Here is a 25,472-nt window from a genome sequence, read left to right as displayed (position 1 = left end):
CAGATACAGCTAACACCGCTCTGACAGAATAGAATCAACAGTGCAATCACCGCTCCTTTGTATGGACTCCAGCTAACACTGCCTGGTTACAGCTTCATGGTGGTACCACTGTGTCTTTATAAGAAGCTGCTGTTTGACAGACATGAATACTCAGCTTAACATCCAGGAATAAGTTCCGCCTACTGACATGGAGCTTGTAGGAGTCCCTCTGTTTGTGTCGACATTTTGTGAAACAGGCACTTTTGGGAAAGTCAGAGCTAAGTTGCACAAATCTCTAATTACTGACATAAATTCAAGTTGCTTCTCCTCATTTATCACCCACACACATAACTACTCTAGTGGACCAGCGCCAGCTGCTGCACTTCCTAAGCAAGACACACCAATTGTTTTCATAGACAACCACATCAATTACAGCTCTTTGTAGCTTACACGAGGTTGATCGTAGTGCTCTAAGGACATGGTGATGACGTTGATGGCGATGATGAAGGTGATGATGAGGTCCAGGTAGTGGTTTGTGCACAGTGTGTGGATCATCAGGCGTATGTGGCCGTAGCTGGCAAAGTAGGGCAGCTTCTGGGCTTCTGTTGGCAGAACAATATATCAACAGGCCTTTAAATATATTCAATCGAATTTACATTTTAAAGAGGGTATCTTCAGATTTATCTTTTTTTTCTTTATCCTGCAACTTTATGACTAACGGAAGCACTATTTTCTGTATAAACTATGCTTTCTGTCCTCCCGCTTCTTCACATTTTGTTTGTTTGTCCGATGCATAAATTGTCTGTACTAATAATGAAATAGTAGAATAATACAAATAAAAAAGATGATTGTGTTATTTAAATATTTCGTTTTCCCTGCAGTGATTTAAAGTAGTTATCATGGCAGGCTTGGGTCAGATTGCTTTGAAATGTAATCACCGAAAGAAATTACGTAGCAATGTTTGTAATTAGCAACTTAATCCATTGGTTTACAAAAATAAAATCTATTCCAAATACTTTTGGTAATCAGGCAAACCTTCAAGCTATAACTAAATAACTAATATTGAAGCAACATTAAAACAAACTGCCCCTCTTCCTACTTGAAACTAAATTAGAGAGCTGCTCCAATGAGAGCTTGCGATTGCAAAATTAGCTTTGAACAAGCTGGAATCACTCCTAGAAAAACCAACAGCAATTAAGACAATTACTGCTTGTTTGTTTATTATAATCTGTCTGTCCCTAATTCCATCTCTTTTCCTCTCAACAGCACATCATGTCATCAGCGTTAATCACAGCTCTGCATGCTAATAGAAAGTGATTCTTATGATGTGTCATTGTAACTACAGAGAGTTCTTCAAGCCCTTGTTTCAGGCTTTGTAGTGTTTGTAATAATAATAATCTTCATACATTCCCCAGAAATCCATCCTGCCTCTCCTTTCTTAATTACTGTACCAATCTTTTGTCTCATTCTTTTTCTGTCCGCCAGCTCTTAATGAGCCTCTGTGTTTCCCCCAGCTCCCTCTCCTGTCATACTTCTCCTCTTCTTTTCCATGCGCCGCTGACGCTTCTCCTCACGCCTTTTGGCCTCTTCAACCTCCTGGTTCTGGCGACACTTATGGAAATTCTCCACAACCACACCGACAAACATGTTGAGGACGAAGAAGCTAACAATAAGCAGGAAGGAGATGAAATACAGCAGCATCCACGGATTGTTGTTGGTCACAGGCTGGAGTTGAATCGATGCGTTTTTTTCAAGATTTAAATTGATAACAAACAGAGAAAGAAAGGGAAAGGAAAACAGATGTTACTAGATGTACTCTTTGGATAGTGAAGATGTGCCTCAGGTTTTTTGTTTACATTAGCTATATAGATATATAGATAGATAGAGAGAGAGAAATTAATAAATAAATGCACATTCTATGGACTTGCACCAAAGATATTGATATTGAAGTGACTGTTATTTTGTATATATTATTTTGTATGTATTGATTGTTGTGTTTGTTATCTTAATGTGTGCATATGTGTAAATGTGTCTGTTGATTGTGTATATACGATATACATATTTTATACATATTTGTATATTATATAATGTTATATTCGGGATTGTTGGAAACATCATTTCGATCTCTCTGTCTGTAAAAACAAACTAACTAAGATTGACATTAAAGTTGACTTTGACTTTTGACTTAAGACTCTATAAATAAACAGTCCAAAATATTTCTGAAATAGAAATAAAATTAACAAAAGTTAAAAATATATATATATACATGTGGAAAATATACAAAATATAAAGCAAGATATTATTGTGCAACAAATGGATATATACGTATATAAATGTAAATGTGGGCACCTGTTGGTCCACAGCCACAGCATCCAGGCCGTGATACATGATGTTGACCCAGCCGTCCTTTGAGGCCAGCACAAACAGGGACATCAGAGCCTGGACAACAACAGGGAAAGGAAAAGAAAGGGAGATTCTTATCATTATTTTATGGACAATTGTCTTTCCTGTTTCTTATTTCCTGTTGCACAGCAGACATGGAATACACAGAAATGTCACACAAACCTGCCCCAGGTTGTCAAAGTTGTACTTGTGGTGGACCCACTTGTAGTTGGCTAGCATACAGTCGGACTTGTTGGTGATGTTTTTGACGTCGGGGCCAAAGCAGTAAAAGAACTTGCCTTTAAACAGCTGTCAGAAGAAGAGAAATGAAACCACGCTTTTGATGCTGTCTGACTACACATGACAAATAACCTTTAAGAGGCTCCTGTGATGAGATGAAAGGGCGCTCCTGAGTGAAATAAGTAGCCGGTCAAAGATTGCACCAGCATAAAAAGTTATGCTGTGATGAAAAGGAAGCAGGATGGGATTTACTTTAGGCAGGAATGCATGTGTGCACTCAAAGCTAAGATGATAAAAGACACTCACAGTAATGGGTAGGAAACACATAAATACACCCTTGAGTAGTTCAGCAATTTCCTTACTTATAATACATTTGATTACATATTATAAGATGAAAGCTGCCATTTTGTCCTACCTGGACCCCAAGAATGCCAAAGATGATGAAGAATGCACAACAGATGAGGACAATGTTGCCGATGGGTTTGAGGGAGGTGATGAGGGTCTCCACCACCAGCTTCAGACCTGGAGCTCTGCTGATCACTCTGAGGAGGGGAGAGCGGTAAGAGGAGAATAAGATTAACCAACTCATTAAATGTATCCATTTAGTAGTGTTCAAATTCAACAAATTAGCTCAACGTCGGCACTATTCATGGGAGATCAAACATATTTATTGAAGAGTACACCAATGATTAATTACTGTTGCATTTCAGTCTGCTGTGGAGGTTGTTACATAACTTTAGAAATGTTGTTTGAGATCTGTTTCAGCACAGATAATTGCTTTTCTGTCATTTTGTTTGGGAAAAACATCTTGATCCATTAAGGACTAAGCTGTACAGAGCCACCATAAAAAAACGTTATAAATCAGCAGATGCAAACTGCTTATTAATTATTATTTGTACCTGAGGGGACGCAGTGTTCTTAGCAGCCTGAGCACTCTGAGCACACCCAAGATCTTGGCCCCGCCCGCCATGGAAACCACAATGTCAATCAAAGACACAAAAACCAGGAAGCCATCCAGAACGTTCCAGCTGCTCCGCAGGTAAGAATGATCCCCTACATACAGACCCATGGAGACCACCTGAAGAGAGAACGTTAGGTATGGCTGAATATAAGAACATGGACTGTCGGTTTCTTGTTCAGCTCTGTAAAATAAACAGTCAAATGTGGAAAAATACGAACACGATGCAGAAAAAAAATAAAATAAAGACGAAAGAAAAAGAGCTAGAGGATGAAGCTGTTGACACTAACAAGATACTGTATGTTACACACTGCAACACACACACACACACACACACACACACACACACACACACACACACACACACACACACACACACACACACACACACACACACACACACACACACACACACACACGCACGTCTGTCAACCTGAGCAGGCACAGCAGGCTATATCTGCCAAACACATGGACACATACAATATGCGCAAATACACTCCTAAAAATTAGATTAATTCGAAAAAAAAGAAGACTCTAGGAAAATGGTACCTAGTTATGCAATTTACACAGAATAGCGAGCGTCCACAATACCACCATCTATGTTGTTCTATCCGTTGGTTCAGTGATGTGTGTTGCAGTGTTTACGTCCCGATGCCTTTAAGCTTGCTTGTTAACATTTTATAGTAACACCACTTGACAGGCAATGGTACGTTACTCCTCTGTGACTTTGAGAGCGTGATATTGATGTTATGCAGGCATTGTAATACATGCACACAGCTGAATCTGGTGTTTTCCTATGCAGCAGTGGGAGCAACAAGAATCTGAAACTGACATTTGAATCTGTTTGCCGAGTGTCTAGTAAAGCCCCAGAGGCTCGGTGGGGGTTAGCATGCAAACATATCAAGATGGTGGAAAGATCAATGCATGGCAAACATGTTAGGGCTGAAGGCCGAAATGTACAATGAATGTACAAAATGTCTAAGCATGTGTTGTGTTCACAATTCTGAATATATATTATTGTTAAAGTTTAGCGATAATGCGGGACATGGCATTGCTTTGTCGTACAACTCCAATAATTAGAGAGCCACTTTGTGTCTGAAGCTGCCTCATAAAATAACACTTGTACAAGTTTTGCAACATGCTGACACATCATAAACCCTGCTGAGCTTTTTATGTGGCTGCAGCTTGTACGCAGCACTAGCCTCAGTGGAGGAGTCGTACCGAGAGATTAATGCTACACAAACAATCGCCCAGCAACACACATTACTGAGATACGAGAGGCGCAGACAGACAGAGGCGCAGAGGGGGGCTCGGCCCGGGGGCTGACAACCCTGTGGCTTTTTGACGGTCTGTGATTGGTTAATAATTGATTGTGGGAGTGCATAATTGATGGTCCACTTTCGCCAAAGTCTTTCACAGAGAAAACAGAGACAGTGGCAAGCGGAGGGAGGGAGAGAATATAAAAGACAGAAGGGTCGCGGGAAGATCAGGAAGGAAAAAAAAGACTGAAGAGAACAGAGGGACCCTAAGGAGGTTGGAACACAAACTTTATAAAGACGCTGTCAACATCTGCGAGGACAGGAGGATGGAGAGAGTGTGGCGGAGTGCTGGAGAAGTATTGCATCCATACAAAAAAAGCCTAGCTGCTAATTAATGACAATGCTTGATTGCTCTATTCTCCAAAGGAACGGGGGGGGGATTGCAAGGAAAGAAGGAGCGGGGAAGGGGTTGGGCTGTGGGAGCACTGAAGCAAAGTCAATTCAGTGAGAGACCAAAAGAAGACGCCTCTAAACTACACCCAAGACTCATTGGAAGAAACACAGAGACGGGTTGTAAAATGTTACCTTGAGCGTCATCTCGGTCACAAATATGGCAGTAAAGACGTAGTTGGAGATGGTGAGGAAGACTCTTTCCTGGAGGGGATGAGAGAGGTTGTCAGAAAGATGAGATGGGGCAATTGGGGGTTGTTAAATCTTACTTACTGCACCTTTAAGATAATACAATGGAGTTTATCTCCAGAGAATAACCAGGGCTATAGCTCAACAGCTTCTAGACACACATGCACAGACACACTTTTCAGATGGATTTACCAAGCTGCCCTGAAGTATCTTAGGCCTCTCCAGAGCTACTGTGATGCAGTTGGAGAAGATGAAGGCCAACACCACATAGTCAAACAGCTTATGGGCGACAATCGACTGGCATATCTGTCTGAACCTGGAGTAGAGGAGATGGAGGAGAGGAGAGGAGAAGAGAGGAGAGGAGAGAGGAGAGGAGAAGAGAGGAGAGGAGAAGAGAGGAGAGGAGAGGAAAGGAGAGAAGAGGAGATGAGAGGAGATGAGAGGATATGAGAGGAAAGGAGATGATAGGAGAGGAGATGAGAGGAGAGGAGATGATAGGAGAGGAGAGGAGAGGAAAGGAGAGGAGAGGAGATGATAGGAGAGGAGAGGAGAGGAGAGGAGAGGAGAGGAGAGGAGAGGAGAGGAGAGGAGAGAAGAGGAGAGAAGAGGAGAGGAGATGATAGGAGAGGAGATGATAGGAGAGGAGAGGAGATGATAGGAGAGGAGAGGAGAGGAGAGGAGAGGGGAGGAGAGGAGAGGAGAAGAGAGGAGAGGAGATGAGAGGAGATGAGAGGAGAGGAGAGGAGAGAAGAGGAGAGGAGATGAGAGGAGAGGAGAGAAGAGGAGAGGAGAGGAGAGAAGAGGAGATGATAGGAGAGGAAAGGAGAGGAGAGGAGAGGAGATGATAGGAGAGGAGATGAGAGGAGAAGAGAGGATAGGAGAGGAGAGAAGAGAAGAGAAGAGAATAGGAGAGGAGAGGAGAGAAGAGGAGAGGAGATGATAGGAGAGGAGATGATAGGAGAGGAGAGGAGAAGAGAGGAGAGGAGATGATAGGAGAGGAAAGGAGAGGAGAGGAGAGGAGATGAGAGGAGAGGAGAGGAGAGGAGGAATGAGTTGAATTTGAAGTTGAAGAAAGGAAGAAACAAAGGACAAATAAAAGTTTAACCACACATATAAAATGCAATTTAAGCCAACAGTTGGCAGACATAATTAGGGGTGACAATACATTAAGGTAAGGCCACACCCCGCCACAACACAATCTCCATCCAATGAGAATGGGAGCCGAGTCCCCCGACAGTGAATGGGAGCTCCCTTACATCTTCTTGAGTAAATAGCCTCATTCAGCCCCTGTTTACATCGCTACTAATTCAAAACAAATTAAATTAACAACACTCTCAGAAGCTCCACACTCCTGAGAACAGAGCTCCGCTGGGAGAACAGAAGAGAGGGATAATCGAGGATCAGACCGAGAGAAAAGGAGAGAGAGAGATACTGAACATGCTTTTCTTCAACATGTGACGCTGCGTTCTGCCAACAAGCAATTAAATATCTTTGCTTTGTTGATTGGAACCGACGAAAAGATACAGAATTAATTAAATAGAAAAGTTATTGTATGTTGTAACAAACATTTAAATGGCTTTTATTAAAACTGTTTCTATCCAAACTGCAGACAGTAACACAACATCACAAGTTAATGCAGAATTTAATGAATTATCCATGGTATTTAATGTACCATATCCCCCCCGGGGTCTGTTTCTTGCTCTCAAACAAGAGGGGAGATGGTAATTAATATCAATTCATTTTTTTACAAGGTGTCAATCAATACTCTAATGTAGTCCTTCTCTGTGGAAGCTTGGAAACCCGACCTTCCTATCGATGAGGCGGGAAAAGGAATATGCCCACCCATCCTTGATATTGTTTTGATGGGACGCGTCCTGTGGCCAAACCATAATGATTGTATTACAGGCTGTTCACACTTTGGCTTAAAACCAGCCTGTGTTTTGGGTCAACACACACTTGACGCAGACAATCACTAAATGCAGTGTGTACAACCGTTTCCATTAGCCTCTTCAAGTCTAGATGGCGGCTTCTTCTGCAACAGTCTTTCAGAGGCTGTAGCTGGCTCAGATTTAAAGCTAGAGTAAAGATACTGGTGTAATATAAAACAGATAACCTATAGGCATCCATTCGAACCAAATCATACTAGCTTGACAGAAAGACATTTAATAATGCTCCAAAGTGCAGTTTTTTTGCATGAAGTATTCTTGACACGTTCAAAATAAATTCTCAAGTTTTCAAGCATGGTTGAATCTTTTACCAAATCTGTGTAACATATGGAATCAACCGAATAACTTACAATACATAATATAGCCTGAGAATGGCAGTCACGTAGTATAAATGTATTATGTCTAATATAAAAAGGTCTCTGGATACCGGGGTCCCTAAAACAGTCATAATTGTATGAATTGCGTATGAATGGAAAGCTGAGACTCTTTTCAGATTCAATGAGCAAAATTGCTTTCATGATTATTCTAGTCCCCATAGTAACCACTTCATTGTAGTGAGGCCATTTTTTTTAAAACTTGACCTCTCTGTACACAATAAGCTGTTTACTTTACAGACACAAACTGGGGCTTAAATGCATTCAGTTTCAGACAAAAGGTTTTTAATACCAGCTCTACTGGTGCTGTTATTTTAGGTCTCGGTGTTTTTTGTGGGATTCTTGACATTATTCAAAAAATTATCAAGTTTTCAAGAATGGTTGAATCTTTTACCAAATCTGTATAACATTATGGAATCAACCCAATACCTTACAATACATAATATAGCCTGAGTATGGCAGTCAGATACTTAGATCGTAATATTTTAATCTCTACTCAGAAATATCACATTTTGTTTGAATAAGCGACCAAAACACAGATACACAGATTTATGAACAGAAACTCTTGACAAACAGTGTTAAGCTGCACTTCAAATAATGTTCAGGTTCCCAAGTTATATGGGGCATATACTGTTGATTTGCTGCCTCCCAAAAAAGACAATTATCGACGTATGGTAGGGAGGGAGGGGGGAGTGGGAGAGGTTAAAGAATAAAGAAAGATTGGATTAAAGTGACTCACCTGTTCCGTGGGGAGAACAGGAAGACAGACCATTCCTCTCTGGACTCACACCAGTCCGGTTTGTACGCTTCTAACATCTTCTCGACGCGGAAGCACAAGCTCTGCAAAACGCAAACATCATCACATCATGGCAGAGCCAATATAGCGTAAACAATATAAATCCGAAAGCTAACACACAAAGACAAACAACATTGAGAGAAGACACTGCCCATTAAGACCCATTATTTAAATTATTTACGAAAGTGAAACACTTCTATAACAACAGCTCGGAGCATCTTCCAACATTATCATCTGTATAGCTCTCCCCCCCGCTGCCTAAATAGTCCTTTCTAATTAACCTTGTTTCTCTCATACCCAGACTTGTTTACAATGAAAACAATAGGAGTCCCACGAGGCCCAGGTGATGGGGAGTGCAGGCTTTACACAAAGTGCTCGGAAATCCTACACAAGAGAGCGAGAGATTACCGTGTGTGTAAGATCTTGTACTTTAACACAAAAGCTAATGGTTCATTTATTGGGAAGCACAAGACTAGATTCTTGTCTTTGTTCTTTTTGGATGCCGTTACTCTACACACCATCTTAGGGATACTTATCTGCATCTGTGGACTTTGTGTATTATAGGAATGTTGTAAGATTGCATAACCTTGCTCCACTTACTCACCAGGCTTTTCCTAATACTATTAACATTTAATTCCCTGCCACACGCACTAATCGGGCAACTTACATATTCAATGTCATCATCCAGGTCCTCCCGGTCCTTGCTGCGTGTGTTAACCTGGGGGAAGACTTCCGACATCAGCTGGCTCTGGGGGTTCACCCCTCCAGCATGCTCAGTGTGGTGTCTGTGGGGGGGCTGCAGAAGCTGAGAAAGAGGGGTCTTCCCATTACAATCTTGGTGAACCCCTACTAAACCCCCCGGACTGTCGTGTCCACTGCCACCGCCTCCACTGATAACCATCCCCCCAGAGAAGCTCTTCTTCCTGTGTTGGGCGTGGAGCGTCAAGGGGGGCAGAGGGTGGTGTGGCGGCAGTGGAAGGTGCGGGGGTCCTGGCACCTGCAGCAGGTGGGGCAGCTCTAGCGAAAGGGCCCTGCGGTCCCTCCTGGGTACAAAGTGTCCCGGGAGCATAGGGTGAGGAAGGTGCAGGGAGTGAAGAGGAATAGGGGGAGGAGATATGAGAGACTCCTCCTCATCCTGGAGGACATGGTGGAGGTGGCGCCGCGGGGACGAGGAGGCACGAGGACCCCGGATACGAAGACTTCCTCCAACCACGCCGCCAAGGCCCCCCAGGCCGTAGCCATAGAAGGGCCGTGCAGAGGTGGTGGTGATGGCCGGACTAGCGGAGGGAGACGAGGAGGAGAAAGGCCGGCATCCTCCGAGGCTGTTCCAGCTGGAGCGACGGGCCCACAAGGCCTGAGGGTGGGGGGCACACGGGCGACCCCAGTTGTGGTAACTTCGACCTGAAAACTACAAAAAGAGAGGAAGTGCGGTTTCTTTCATGTCCTGTAATTATGAGAAAGACGAGAACAAGTCACAGAGCTAGGAGGGGAGTCGGAAAGAGCAGGGCAGGTCAAACATCTAATGGGTTTTTATTTGGCCCGTGCTCCATCCTTTCACCAAGTTTCATAAAAAAGGGGCAGTATTTTCAGTAATGACGCTGGAAAAAGATACACCAATCAAAACCTAAAAGATAAGCTCCATAGCAACAATTATATTGTAGCAGCAAATGATTCTCGTATGAGACATAACCTATAATATTCCCTCAACTGTGTTTCAGCCAAATAAAAACACAATGGCAGTCAAAAGTCCACTCACCAAAGCCCTCTGCTCCAAGTTGGCCCTACCAAGAGAATTAACACTGTTCTTCCTGGAGTCCAGAGCGAAAGTCAACCTCTCTCCCGGAAACAGACCATGGGACAGTGGGGACAAGTCAAGGTGCCCGTTAGGAGTCAGCGTACAGATCTTTGGGTCTGTGGGAAGGAAGGAGAGCGGAGTAAAGAAAGGGGAAAGATGGCACGCTCCATCACTTTACAACATAAATGTCCTCAAACGAAGTTATAGCCAGCACAGAGAGGCAGAGGAAGGTTTAATTTACACTAAAGCACCTTGGAGGAGCCAGAGACGAGCTCGTAATGATGGAAGAGAGACATCTCTGCCAGCGGTTTGTCTGTTTTCAAACATATCTTTGTGTAATATAGCTCTCCAGGAACCATTGTCATTCCAAATGTATGTTTCTCTTTCTTCAGGTAAACGTAAAAAGGCACAGTGGGAGTCAGGGGAGCTGTGATCAGACATCAGCAGAGGCCTCTCTTATGTGCTGCTAAATGCTACTCTATGGAGCTTGATGCAGTGGCTTATTCTTTGTGGGTTCACTTTTGTTATGCCTACAGGGAGACGAGGGGAGAGGAGTGGATGGAGACGTGGCATCAGGCATGCATTATTTAAAGCTTGTGCAGCTTACATTTCAGACAGGAGAAAAGATGGTTAGCAATATGTGTTGTGGAAATTGGATGACAGGCTACGGTTTTAAAGCCCAGGGCACAATAAAGCAGCTGATAGCTTTTTCTGGATTTGCTGAATGCCTGGGGGATTGGTTACACCACGACCTTGAAGCACATATATGATGGTACCTCTTTTAGCAGTCAGACTGAAGTAGGCAAAGACGTGAAATAATAATTCTAGGAGCAGTTTTTTTTTTAATGTTTGTAGTTCTGATATAAGGGAACTGAAATCTGATCTAATGCAACATGATCTCTTCTAACACAATCTAAAAGAGGCGTGGTTAGTTTAAAGTTCACATTTAATGTAAAATAGGTCTTATATTCTGTGTAGGTGAGTAGAAAAGAAAATGCTGTAAAGCTCCTGGAGGCATTGAATACCTGAGAGATGAAGAGAGTCTTTCTGCTTATCATTCTCCTCAAAATTACAGGAAGACCTGTCGTCGTCCGAGAAAGAGCGGTTTGCATCACCCTGTATCGAGGAAAGTGGGAGGAAATAAATTGGTGAGAGAGTTAAAGACATAGAAGAAGAAATGAAGAGGGATGGGAGGGCACAGAAAGGAAGAGGAGACATGAGAGAAGATTAGGGAGAAGTGAGTGGAAGAGATAAATCACAAGCTTGTTTAAATGACAACTTGCCCCTTTCTTATTACCAACTAATTGAAGAGCTATTTACTCCCAAGTCCACCTATTCTCACTCATCAAGTCTAGCTCTAAAACACAAATGTATAAAGAGAAGTTGTACGGAGGCTCAGTATTCAACCAATCATATTCCTAATGTATTGTTGGATTGGAGGAAATCCATATATATATATCGTTAATCAAGTATTTATACAGTATAACGACAAATATATACTTGTTTTTTCAATATGCATGAAGTCATTCCTTAAATTGTGCAAAACAAAGAACATGTTTCAACCCACCAGTTGAATAACACAACATATGATATATTTGTACACATTCTGTAACGGCTTTTAGCAAAAGAACTATATAGGACATATTTGGCTCGCTTTCCCTGTATCACATTGTTTTTGTTAAAGGGTAAAAGGCTTTGTTACAGCATCACCGGGCGGCAAGACTATTGCAAAGCTGTTTTGCACTCGTTTCATTTAAACGTTCAGCCCACATTGCAATGTTACAAAGCCGGTTAGAAAGCTAGCCACGTTTTTTTTTGTAATCACTGAAAACCACCCTTCAAGCTAATTTGGCTCAACTTGCATTTGTTTGAATAATGATTAATGTACCTTGACTCTTTTCAAATAACAAAAACAACAAATATGTCTCACCTCAGCCTGAAAACCCTCCACCAGGATGGCAACCAGTAAATTGAAGAGCACATAATTTCCAAAAGTCATCAGAGCTACGAAGTAGAGAGCAGCACAGGGCGAGGTGGATGCCATCCCATTGTAAAGCACCATGTTCCAGTCCTCCTGAGTCAGAATCTACAGGAAATAAACACCATTTTTTACAATATACCCACACACAAAAGTGCATGCGACCGCAGGTAAGCACACGTTCAACCAAATGTTATTAAGTTGCAGGACAAAGTCTTTGTGTGAGAACCCATTGGTACCTGGAAGACAGTGACGATGGCCCAGAGCAGGGAGTCAAAGTTCTTCCTGTCAGGCACGGTGTCTCCTGCCTCCGTCTTCAGACTGAACTTACAGCCAAAGATATGCATCCCCAGGATACTGCAACACAACAAGGAATCAACCAATTAAAAAGGAGTACAAGGGGACAGTATATACTGAAATGTAGGGGTCCTGTGTTTATGACACCTGCAGACAATGTGAGGAATCACGCGTTACAGTTTGGTACATGTTACAGTTACAGTATCAAATTTGGTTAGAAGAGCTGATCCACGGCTATGGAGCATTCAAAACAAAAACGTTGTCTCATACACATGCTTTTAAATGAAATGAACCCACTACAATCTTCTTTCTCGGTTGCATTGAAAGCTCTTTTCTTCAGTTCTCTCTCTGTTTCCCCCTCTGCTTATTTGTGTAGTTGCACCCATCTGTTTGCTGTCATCACAAGGCTGAGAAAGTCAAACAATGCATTCTCTAATTCATCGCTGCTTTCTTTATGCAAGGTCTTAAAAGTGTAGCTGAGTGGTACTTTACATTAACTGCTCACTAAAAGCCAGAGTGGCTGGACCGTAGGCAAAATACCACGTGCTCAGGTGAGCTGGCTAAAGAGCTCTGATGCCATCTGCCTTGGCACACTTATTCTGGACTGCTGTGAAGGAAGCAGGTTAGCATGTATTCACACACACATATGAGATCACACACACTCACATATGAGATCACACACACTCTAGCACACACAAGCAGATTTAGGGTCATAGCATTATGCTGCAGTTTAATATGTATTATGTTAACATTTGTGAATTCACTGCAATTATGAAAATGATTAAAATAAAAACAATTCTGTTAACACTATCTTCGTTATCAGTTAACATTGTGGATTGTGTGTGTGTGTGTGTGTGTGTGTGTGTGTGTGTGTGTGTGTGTGTGTGTGTGTGTGTGTGTGTGTGTGTGTGTGTGTGTGTGTGTGTGTGTGTGTGTGTGTGTGTGTGTGTGTGTGTGTGTGTGTGTACTGTTAAAAATAGGAGATATTAGAAGTGTTTAGGTATAGGATCATTTTTTGCATCTGCATCAAATTATTCAATGAGGTAGAAAGTAAAAACATTTATTTTTAATTGTGACATTTAATCATTTTGAACAACTTCCCCTCACATTTAAGACTGAAAATTGATGTAATTTACCAAATGAATGTACAAAAAAAGCCTTGCTTATGATTACAGTCAAAACTAAAGACATTGACATCTATTTGAAATCAAACCACTTTAGCCGTTTGTAGTTATGGTTTACCGTCACCTTTGCTCACTGGCTTATGGCCTATTAAAGAAAAATGTTAAAGTTGAATGTAGTCAAATACACTGGTGACAGACAGAAAAACAAGTTAAGGTACTCATAACTTTCAAGGCAAGTAATCCTGGAGACGGAGACAGGTCAAAGAGAAAAGCATTGACAGAGCTGAGATAAGGTTTGGGTAAAAAACGAGCTGGAACTCCAATAATTAGAAGTTAATCCTATTATTTTGCACAAACTGTGTTTAGGCCTATGGCTATGTCTGCCTGGACCACGCTCAGATATCGTATTTTGTCTCAATACGCTGATACGCTTTCACAGATTTAATTTTTGTGGCAACAAAACAAGCTATGTTAAGCGGGCAAAGCAGTGCGCAGTGAACAAATACTCGAGATACAGTACATGATGTGTATATACATAAATACATACACACACACACACACACACACACACACACACACACACACACACACACACACACACACACACACACACACACACACACACACACACACACACACACACACACACACACACACACACACACACACACACACACACACACACACCACTAATCTCTGTTCTCCTACTCCATTTCTCTTGTTTAACCTTTCCCCGTCTTCTCTCACATTGAGAAAATGGTGTGTCCACCTCTGTTACCTGAAGATGAAGATGAAGAGCATAAGCAGCATACAGAAAGTGGCCACGTTGTCCATGGTCTTCATCAGCACCACCAGCTGCCGCCTGAGTGCCGGCATGAACCTCACCAGCTTAATGACCCTCAGCAGCCTGAAGGTCCTCAGCACTGACAGCCCGCCGTCTGCCTGGCCGATGATCTCACACACACTGCAGCCGACGCATCGGGGGGATGTGTGTGGGACAGAGAGGCAGATTGAGAAGATGTGACCAAAATGTCAAGATGTGTGGATACATTTTTATTATAATTGGGGAATGTGGAAATAAAAAGGAACTACAAATCAATAGAAATAGGGTAGACCAAAAGAGAGATAATACAACATAAAATCACAAAATACAAATAAAAGTGTATAATCCGTAATTGTGAGGTGAGGAATACTGCTGCGTTTTACATGTATTACCCCCATTCTGCTTCAACACTTCCTATATTAAACATTTGCCACAACATGAGTAGTGTAGTTTAAAGAAAAGCGCCATTGTGAATGCATGCCCTTTGTTTAAGGACATATCTGATTGGTTTTCTGGAGATTAAATGATGTCTCAAACTTAATTAGATGTACAGCAGCTGGACAACCATTGCATGTTTGGACTGAAGCTTTAATGCATTTACATTGAAGGGATTTGATGTTGTTATTTCAATGCTCTGGATTTTGTCATTATTCCACCTCAACTTCCTGACAGAGTGACAATCAGAACATAGTGTTGTAGTGTGCAGACCTGATGATGACGATGATGCCATCAAAGATGTTATAGGGGTTCCTCAGGTACTCAAAGAAGCCAAAAGCGGTCAGCTTCAGGATCATCTCCAGGGTGAACATGCTGGTGAACACAATGTTGCAGATCTCCAGGACATTGGTCAGCTCATCGGGCTGGGTGACAGAAATGGAAAAACAGAATTAAAAGAAGTAGGAAGGGTGTGGAGGCAGGTATATGGAGAGTAGGGTAGAAGGTAAGGTTTGAGTTGCAAGCATTCCAGGTCCAAAAACAGAGAATTGATATCCACAATGAGGCAGGTACAGTCAAAGAGACAAATACAAAGTTGATATTATTCCACTGCTTTGCATTCGTCCCAACAATAGATGCTGGAGCCACTGCGAAAACAATTGTTTACATGTCTGTTCTGTGTTGAAAAGGCTGTCACTCAAACTTTCAGTGCCTTGAAAAAATGATTTATCCTACCTGGTAAATAAAATTAAGGCAAAAAAAATGTATCTTAAGATAGGCATACAGGGAGGAAGATGGAGAGTGTAAAAATAGGGAAATAAATTACCCGGGGAAATAAATTTAAATGTTAAAGAAAAACACAGGAAGCGTCTTATCGCTAACAGAAGAAGTCTGAGAAAGAGAAATTAGTCATTTAAAATAAGAATGTGTTCTACCTGGCAAATACAATTAAGGCCTACAGCTTGTCTTATATAGGCAACGGACATATAGAAAGAGAAGAGAAAGAAAATAGTGAAATAAATTAAAATTGTACAGGAAAAAAATCTGGGAAAGTGAGAATGTATATCATCAGTGAAGCACATCGAACACTGGCGGAATACAGGTTCATGTTATCTGTAATTGGCAAAGTAACATGAAATGAACAACACACACATGCTCCAGTAAATCCTGGGGTTTATTTTCTTTTCTATGAGTGTGTGTACACAAGCAGACTCGCTTTTTGAAAGTATACTTTGTGTGAGTGAACGTGTGGTATTCACGATATGGATCGGATGCTTTCTTTGATACCCCCAGTGAATTCCAGTTTGAAAGCCAGCGGAGAAATAGCCATCTAGCCCTGCCAAAGTTAACAAACCATGTCAGAGCAAAACACTGTCAGCCATCCCCCTCCTCTAATCCGCTTTTTCTCCCAATCTATCTTCATCCCCCTAGTTCTCCATCCCCTTTTTCTCTCTGTTTCTGAGTCTCATTATCAGACAGACCCATCTCTTCTTGATCAATGTCCTACTGTCGATCAGGGGTGGGAGAAGGGTGGAACGAGAATTCAGCTGAAGGAGCGGGAAAGCGAGGAGCGAGCGGAGGCTTTGTTTAGAAGAAGGTGACATGATGGAGGAGAGGAATGGAAGATACTCAATAAGAAGGGAGAAAGAGTAACAATGATGAACGGAACATTGAAGAAAAATGAATTAAACCCACGAAACCACCTCTCAGAAGCTTTTCTCAGAATTTTCACTACAGCGTTTAGCCTGAAGAACATACTGAGACGTTTGAGCTCCGTAGTGAAGCTGGACATAACTGTGGACTACAGAGCGGTTTAGACGATGACATTACTGGCACCTCTATACAAATGAAAAAGTCAAGAAAAACATTTTAAAAGAAATACTCAAACGACTTTTTTTTTTTACATATAATTGTAACGCAATACATGATTGTCACTAAAAGCCTTGTCTCTACATTACAATAAAATATAAAAAAATAATTGATTAATTAATTTTAATACAAATTCAAGTTAGTCGCTATTAAAGGCATAAAAAGACAGAAATGTAAAAAAAATTCTTTAATATAAATGTTTCTTCTGCCCGTTAAGTGTCCAAACCAGGATTTTCTGGATAAGTGCATTTTTAAAACATAGTCATTGTCCATGCCGGTTTCAGTTGGATTATTTGTCACAGTTGCTCCGATCAGATCGGTCTCCTCCATTTTGTAGATTATTTACGATTTTTTAATCCACATAAACACATCGGCAAAATCCGGCTTACTTTGAGCATGTGTTTTAAACAGTTTCATCCCTTTGTGAATTGTTTCCACTTGCGCCGTCCTTTAATTTCTTCATACAGCGGGAATCCAAATGAATGAATCCTGAGTCCAATAACCATCAAAGTCCCTCCAATAGTGCTCCTTAATTACGCTTTCATCATCATTTAACAAAATACTTCACATTCATCCAGAGTGTGACAGTAGTTGTAGCATTTTGAGACTTTAAACTTTAATTACCGCTGTTGCCCCGTTGTTTGTGGGGGGGGGGGGGGGGGGTCTCCTTCCAACAGGAGTCATTAGGCGGGGGTCTTGGGAAAAAAGGTTGGGAACCCCTGGACTAGAGAAAAGTAAAATGTAGGGATAAATGCATTTCCTCCGCTCAGCAGTCAGCGTTAACCTTGACCTGTGTCGAGAACTCCCTCAGTAGTCGTAAGTACAAACACAGGATATGAGATGTAATGCTATTGACGGAACCATCACAGCCCTTGACACCACAGTTTAAATCGGACAAAACACCATCATTTCTCCCTCTGCTTGCTTTCTCCCCCCTGCTTCTCTTCTTCTTCACCTGCTATTTCACTCACAGTATTCCTCCTCATGTCCTTCTACCTGAGTTATGTGTTATTTCACGAGCTGTCCATCTAATGAATATTTCATATAATATATTCTCGTAAAAATATCCTTTCCCTGTTTCTTTCTTGAAATGTGTCCTCAGTCCTGCTTGAATATGAATGAATGAACAAAAACCTCTACGACCGAATTTCAATGGGCCAATTTCTTTTCCACACAGATGTCCAAGAACACACATGAATGCGAAGTGGAGGCTTGTATTTAAATGTGCAAACGTAAAACCAGTGTTCATTTTGTAAATGAACACATGACTAAACATCTTCGTCAAACAGGTTTTTTTCCCATGACTGAGACTAAAAGGATGAATAAACGGCTTGGTCTTGAGTCATTGTGATTTATATGTAGTCCTCTTTGTGGAAAATGCACATGTTGTTTTTTATTCCCCAAAAATAGTTCGGCAAACAACCTACTTCTATATCCAGTCTTTTTTCTTTTCACACCAGCAATTACAGCAATATCTACCAACAGAATTATTTTAAGATGACCCCAGCGTTTGCTCCGAGCTCAGTAACACTGCTCTCATGAAATGAGTGTCAAGATCATAGTGTTATGTCACGATTTTAGTTTTGTCTGTCTTCTAATGGGTTTTATTTTTGCAACTCTGTTCTCCCTGGCCCTTTCTCATTTCATCAATTCCCCCTCCTCGACTCCTCGGTCCTCCGGTAGTGACCCGGAAATGAATTTCAGCGCGCCATGTGGAAGGACGTCTCATTTCTCTAACCGTCTGCTGCTTCCCCTTCTCTCTCCTCGGTTCCTCTCCTCGGCTCCTCCACTCGCATCTCCTGTGGGCGGGACTAAGTCTCGAGGATAGGAGTCGAGGAGGGGAATTAGTGAAATGAGAAAGGGCCCCTGTCTCTTGTCTTCCTTCCTGTGTCTGATTGTCTGATTGTGTTCACCTGTTGCCCTTGTGTTTCCGCCTCCCCTGCCCAGCTGTGTCTTGTCCTGTGATTACCCCTCTTTGTATTTAGTCTCGTCTTCTCCTGTGCTCCTTGTCGGTTCTTTAGTCTCATCCCAATACCCCTCCTTGACTCCTCGCTTCCCCTCCTCCGGGACTTGACCCGGAAATCGATCAAGACACGCCATTTTGAAGGACGTCCCCACACGGAGGAGTCGAGGAGGGGTGAGGGAGGAGGGGTGCGGGAGGAGACGAAAGGGAGGATACACACGAGCAGACTACACGGAAGTGTTTTCACTACTCGCGTATAAAAGCCCCGCCCCCACCTTCACAGCTGGTCGATTTCAACAGAGGAAAACCGACAACTGGAAGATGAGTGGAAAAGTGCTCACAGCTCCGTGGGAATTATTATGTGCAATTCATTTCTAAAAGGCTTTCACTTTTTATTTTTATTTTAATATAGCCTATATTTAAATATATTATTTAAATATAGGCTAGATTTTACACCAAAACGGAACACAAAAGCAGGACCAACCATCATACATTAAATTCCTTGACTAACAAGAGAAAGGTTCATTTAAATATTTAACCAGAAATGGGCCGGTTCTAAAAGGTTATTCAGTTAAGACCAATGAGAGGGGATACAGCTGTGCATGTCATCATTAACAGACGTCGTTTAAGAGTGACGTTTGAGTGAACGAGGACATCCCAATTAATACCTGAGGACTCCTCTGTCCTCGCGTCACCTCCTCGTGTCTCTCGCTCGCATCTTACTGAGTTGGAGCTAAGATGCAAGGAAGGGACGCGAGTGAGGGAAAGGAGGAGTCGAGGAGGGGTATTGGGATGAGGCTCCTGTCTTTCCTGTGTCCCTCCCTGTTGGTCACGGTCAGTTCTTGTGTTGTTGCTACCTGTTTGTTTCATGCCATGTTTTTGTTGATCAGCTTTTTTTTAAATAAAGCTCGCTTTTTGTTCCTAGACCTTTTGACCTTTTTTTGTATTCTGCATTTTGGGTCCTACCTTTTTCCACGGTTCCTAACAATGAGTTCCCAACTATCATTACCCTAGTAGTAATACCTTCTTTGAGCTCTTCTTACAAACTGCCTTGAAGGAAAGATGTTGATGTTTTCACCTTGACTCAGGTGTAATGGATATGGCCAATATTTGTCTCCTCTTTTTTTTTTGACTAATGCCTTCATGTTGTTTTTTGTGTTGTATGTGCATTAATGTGTGGAAGCTGTGTTCTGTTAAGGTTGACTACAAATATAAAAAACATAACAAGGATATTTGAGATGAGATTAAGTGTTTAAAAATAAAGTGGAACATAATTAACTGTTGTCAGCTTTTCTGCGTTTGAGAGTGCGGGCATTGAATACAGGGTAGGCTCTGATTCTATCTAACTTCCAAAAAACTCTTTGTCAAATAAATGTTTTTTGGATTTAAACTCAAAATGTCCTAAAAGCTAGGTAATGCCTTAACACCTACATTATGTTCCTCTAATAATGCACAGCAAGCCTTGATAATATCTATCTATAACAAAAACAAAAATGTTAAACTTAACTTGAATATTAGAATGTATGCTTATGATCTATTTTTTAATAGTTCAACCATTTCACTTACTGTCTACAACACCTGCAACATGCAACTTCATGTTATGCTAACTTTGCAGTAATCCAAGATGAATATAAAAAACACCACCTGACAGTCTAACATTTTAAAGCAGAAACTTGAGATGAAGATTTCCCCGAGGCAGGGTGTGTATTGGGAGAAGCACCTCAGCTTCCTGACTGTTTTCAAACACAAGGGGTGAGACATCTTACTGCAGAGCGAAATCACAGTAGTATCACTGCCTCTGTGTGAGCGTGTGGAAACTGTGGAGGGAGAAAGACTCAAGAGACGGACAGACAAAGCGTCAGAGTGTGTGCATGCAAATGTGTACCTATGTTGGTGCATACATGCCTACTTTGAAAAGCACACAGGGAATTGAGCTGCAAACTGCTGTGTAACCGGCGTCTGCCTAGCTCTTCCCACATCACCCATCTCCTCCGCTCCCCTCCCAACAAACCCTCGTTTATTTTTAGAATCTTTGGAGATGAGAGAAAGCAACTACTCTGTACACTGTCAAAGAGTGCGTGGGTGGATAAGAGAGAGGAAGAGGGAAGTGGGGAGACTGAGGGAAGGAAAAGAGAGTCAGACAGTAGATCAGACACTTGGGGTAAGGAGGGAAGGACGGAAGGAAGCAGCAACAGGGAGGAACAAAAGAGCGAGTGGGGGAAGGAATGTGCAAAGGAAAGATGCACGGAGGGATTTATGTAGAAAATAAGGGGAGAGAACTGGAAGTAAAATTAGCGAGGGAGGGAGTTGAGAGAGACAGAGAAATTAGGGGAAAAAAGAAAAAGCTCTTTTATGTAACAGCATGTGTTGCTGTTGGTGTACAAATGGATGTGTATTGTGTGTGTGCACTGTATTCATTTGTATGTGTGTGTGTGTGTGTGTGTGTGTGTGTGTGTGTGTGTGTGTGTGTGTGTGTGTGTGTGTGTGTGTGGTCTTGGCAGGCTTCCTCCACACTGCTCTCAGACACCTGCCTTGTCTGTCTCTGAGGAGCCTGGCCAATGTTAAAAGCCAGCTCGGATTTGTCTACCGCCAGGCTAAATGTTTACACCTCTGTCAGGAAACTGCATGGCAGTGATGCTCCACTCCCACGCTCATCCTCCTGAATGTCATCTGCTATTATGATCATTCTAGCAGCGATGTTTCATCAGCAGGGCTAGTGTTTAATCTGTGGTGAATTGTGGGCGTGAGGGGGTAATGCACTCTATTGACACTAGTGCATGAGTGTAAAGGATATGAGACAATGCATTTAATACAATGGCGGCAAGGAATATTGTATTTATCAATATCCAAAACATTTACTTTCTTTCTTGGGTATAAAAAAAGGGTCTTATTTCACTTTGGTCTGTTGTAATGACAAAGTATGACTGCATATACATGAGTATGGATGTTTGTGTGACAGCATTGACAATCTTACCTGGTTATGGTGCTCGATGCCCATACTGATGGTGTTGATCAGAATAGCGATCATAATGCCCCTGCTGAAGTACTTGCTCTCTACAATGCCCCAAAGTTTCCTCCTCATATCGTTCCAGGTTTCTATACAATGTCGAAAACACGTCCTCTTCCTCTTCCTCTCTCCATCTCCCCTCTCCTCTAGATGGTTCTCCTCCTTGCTTGTCTCTTTCACCGCATCCTCAGCTTCTTCCTCTCCTTTGCCGGAGTCTCCCTCCGCCCTCACCCCATCTTTCAGTGATAATACGCATATAGGACAGTCCTCAGGTTTCTGAGGGACAGACAGACTGATGGAGTTTTCAAGTGGCTGAGAGCCGTGGTCTGGCTTGCTCTGGTGTGGACAGTGGAATGCTAGAAGGATGGGAAGAAAAAGAATATGAGATTAATAGATGCACTTTATTCACGATTAAGCAATTATTTGTATAATGAACACAATACAACAAGTATTTTCTCCTGTTGCAAAAGTTTCAAAAAAGGGAATTTGTAGTAAACATTGAATCAGTCCCTAAATCCCATCCATTACAATGCAGCCACATCTGTAGTCAAACCTAGTAAGGCTGGATCACATTTATATAAATTTCTATCCATCATCGTGTGACCATTTTAATACTTGAAATAGAAAAGTGCACTCAGCACAGTGCAGTTCAACAGGCTGAGTGACACTTCATTTAACCTAGTCTATAGGCAAACATGTTGAGAAATCAGCAGCCAATCACAGTATAAAACTGTCATTTTCCTTTGTCTAAATGTGTTTCACCATAACCACAAGATGTCCTTGAGCAGACAGTCAGAAATCAGCAAAAATATCGGGCTGATCGCTACAATAGCATGCGGACAGATACACCCATAAACGCAAAACTAACCAAACACATGATATCATTATGCTTTTTTCGAAAAACAAATACATATTTAACAGTTACACAATTACACATTTGCTGAAATCAAAAATATAAAATGTTGCATATTCACAGGCCATCGCTGAGGCCCTCCGACTCACTTTTTGGGTGCCTGGAATGATGACGCTCTCCGTTCACATTTCCCCCCCCACGCCTGTTGCCCCTGCCACCAGCAGCCGGCGGGGTTTTGCCCCTCAGCGTGTAGTAGAGAGCTGCCGATCTCCTCTTAGCCTTGCGGAGGACGTGGCACACCAGCTGGAAGATCTCCTCGTAGCAATCCCCCGGCTCAGCCATGCTGGCGAGGGTGGAGGAGGACAGGCACTGCGCCCTCTGTTCCTGCATCAGCTGGTGCTCCCGCTGTTTGGTCTCCGAGAACTGGGTAGCGATGACCACCAGGCACAGGTTGATCATGAAGAATGACCCAATCTGGATGGATGTGGAGCAAGGAACAGAAAGTTACACCATGTATGGAGGGGAAACATGTTGGATGAGTATACCACACATTAAGTGTGAAAGAGTAAGAGCAAACAAAGGAGAATTACTGCAGGGAACATGAGCTACTAGCACGAATAATTACGTGTTTTAAGTCTGTGAAGAGTTTGAATAACTTATCCAATAGGCAACCCAAACTAAAAGTGCCATATTTAAATAATCAGCCTACGGCTAAAGCAGATGTTGCTCATTTAAGAAAAATGAAATATGTAAAGAATTGAGATTTTCCAATGCTAAATACAGACTTGTTTTGACATAAAGCTCACACACTTGATGATTCTAATAATGTGTGCCAATCTCCCTGTAGAAATGTGAACACACATGCTAAAGGTCTCTGAAGGCTGGCTTGCCACCAAACAGAGGCTGATTGGAGCAGACAGACAGAGCCAACACACGCCCAAAGCACAGTTCAGCGTCTGGCAATCTTTCTCTTCCTTTTATTCTCAGACTCTTACTTGACTTAACTTTCCCACCCGCTCCCTACTCCAATTTAATATCTGTCTTTCCTTTTCTTTTTTTTCTGGCCATGCTGCTTCTCAAAAACATTTCTTTACCCATGAGTGCATCTCTATTTTTTATTTATTTTTCACAAAAGAGCTTTTCATTACTCTTACAAGTGAATGTCAGAGGGATAGTTGCAGAGAGGAGATGGGGTGCATTGTGGTTTGTACGTGTTGGCTGACCCTTTTAGTGGCAGTAATAGGAATCACTGCAGGACTGCTGAAATGGCTTTTATTGGACTACTCTGAGCTGGTTACGGGACAATGATTAGATCAATATTGGCTAATGCTGTACAATTCAAAAATCAGACCGCGGGATGGATAGGGCAGCCTGAAGCAGAGTCTAGGTTTTTGTTCATTACAAATCTGAACATGTTCCGCTGTTTCTCCCTGGAAAAAGCTCTCTCACATCGAGAACACACACAGACACTCTACAGCTACAAGGCCAAAACACTTGGAGCAGGAATATTAAAAAACACATGAATAGATATACGTTTTAAACTTGATGACCCTGCAACTTTAGGCTTCCATCCACAGTGATCAAAGATGTAGCGAGAGAAGGTAGAAGCTGGAGGAATACAAAAAAAGGAGGAGACTCCAGAGATATTCACACAGAGAGAGAGAGAGAGAGAGAGAGAGAGAGAGGAAACGCAGCGGGGATGTAGAGAGGGAGGAGAGATGACCATCTGTGTCCTGTGGGTCAAAGCAGGTCTGCAGGTGTGTGGGCCTTTGATTTCTTTCCAGGGTTGCAATGGTGTGTGTGTGTGTGTGTGTGTGTGTGTGTGTGTGTGTGTGTGTGTGTGTGTGTGTGTGTGTGTGTGTGTGTGTGTGTGTGTGTGTGTGTGTGTGTGTGTGTGTGTGTGTGGTGTGTGTGTGTGAGATTCTGATCAGTAGGCAGTTTTGCGCATAATCAAGGCAGGCAGTCTAATATCAGATTTCACTGCATTATGCATGCATGCAAACACACAAATTCACATAGAAAACATTATGTGTGATCCACAGGCTTACTTAATTGCATGTGTCTATGTGCTTCCGTGCACTAGCCGTCACAAACTTTTATGCCCATATATTATATTTACTCTGAAATCGACATCTTCTATTAATTGCCCTCTTGGTAGCATAATCTGTAAGTCACATAAATCCATTTAGTCTCTCTTCAATGTAACACCAATAAAGACTCTTGGGTTGCGCACTTGACAGTATGTCAAGTATCAAACAGATAGATATGAGACTTTGTGGAGGTCAAACCAAGTGCTATTTCTAGGAACACACTCACTTACAGTACAGGATCAACTGACAAGCTTAAAAAGGGCACAGGGTACTGCAACTCCATAACAAAACAACACCGACAGAGAAACTAAATAAGAGCAAAATGAAAGATGAGACAGTCAAGGTGACCCGCACTGTGTGAACAACACCTTTGAGGCTCATTGAAGTGTCTGACCATGAACTTCTTATACTGTCAGCAAAACACTTCCAAGGCTTCCCTCGGGACCTTTGACTACAAGCTGCCAAACAGAATGGAGGCTTGCAGAGATGCTCAAAAGGGGCGGCACATTTTTGTCAATCAATAATGTAACACAAAGGGAGCATGGTGTTGGCCTGATGCTAAGTGTCGTGCAAGTCATTGAGCTTTGTGTGTTCAGCTTACAGTATTTCTTCCCTTCTGAAAGACTAAATGCAACAAACATGAAGCTTCACTACACATTACGGTA

General features: G+C 42.1%; 1 protein-coding gene across 5 annotated transcripts in view; it reads right to left on the bottom strand.

Moving 5' to 3' along the window:
- LOC307014044 (voltage-dependent T-type calcium channel subunit alpha-1I-like) overlaps positions 1-25,472 on the bottom strand; it is a 151,717-nt gene that overhangs the window by 27,217 nt on the left and 99,028 nt on the right. For all 5 annotated transcript variants that reach the window (XM_079641716.1, XM_079641714.1, XM_079641715.1 and 2 more), the window contains exons 9-26: positions 22,867-23,191; positions 21,832-22,220; positions 15,299-15,450; positions 14,546-14,731; positions 12,586-12,703; positions 12,299-12,454; positions 11,394-11,484; positions 10,330-10,484; positions 9,241-9,981; positions 8,517-8,617; positions 5,650-5,773; positions 5,404-5,472; positions 3,501-3,679; positions 3,017-3,143; positions 2,545-2,670; positions 2,329-2,418; positions 1,512-1,704; positions 430-581 (exon numbers count right to left, since the gene is read on the bottom strand). In XM_079641716.1, coding sequence (XP_079497842.1) covers positions 430-581; positions 1,512-1,704; positions 2,329-2,418; positions 2,545-2,670; positions 3,017-3,143; positions 3,501-3,679; positions 5,404-5,472; positions 5,650-5,773; positions 8,517-8,617; positions 9,241-9,981; positions 10,330-10,484; positions 11,394-11,484; positions 12,299-12,454; positions 12,586-12,703; positions 14,546-14,731; positions 15,299-15,450; positions 21,832-22,220; positions 22,867-23,191 — 3,474 coding nt within the window. The remainder of the gene's footprint in view (positions 1-429; positions 582-1,511; positions 1,705-2,328; positions 2,419-2,544; positions 2,671-3,016; positions 3,144-3,500; positions 3,680-5,403; positions 5,473-5,649; positions 5,774-8,516; positions 8,618-9,240; positions 9,982-10,329; positions 10,485-11,393; positions 11,485-12,298; positions 12,455-12,585; positions 12,704-14,545; positions 14,732-15,298; positions 15,451-21,831; positions 22,221-22,866; positions 23,192-25,472) is intronic.

The sequence above is a fragment of the Notothenia rossii genome, assembly GCF_949606895.1.
Source record: "Notothenia rossii genome assembly, chromosome: 8".
Lineage (NCBI taxonomy): Eukaryota > Metazoa > Chordata > Actinopteri > Perciformes > Nototheniidae > Notothenia > Notothenia rossii.
This window is presented reverse-complemented; position numbering and strand designations above follow the sequence as displayed.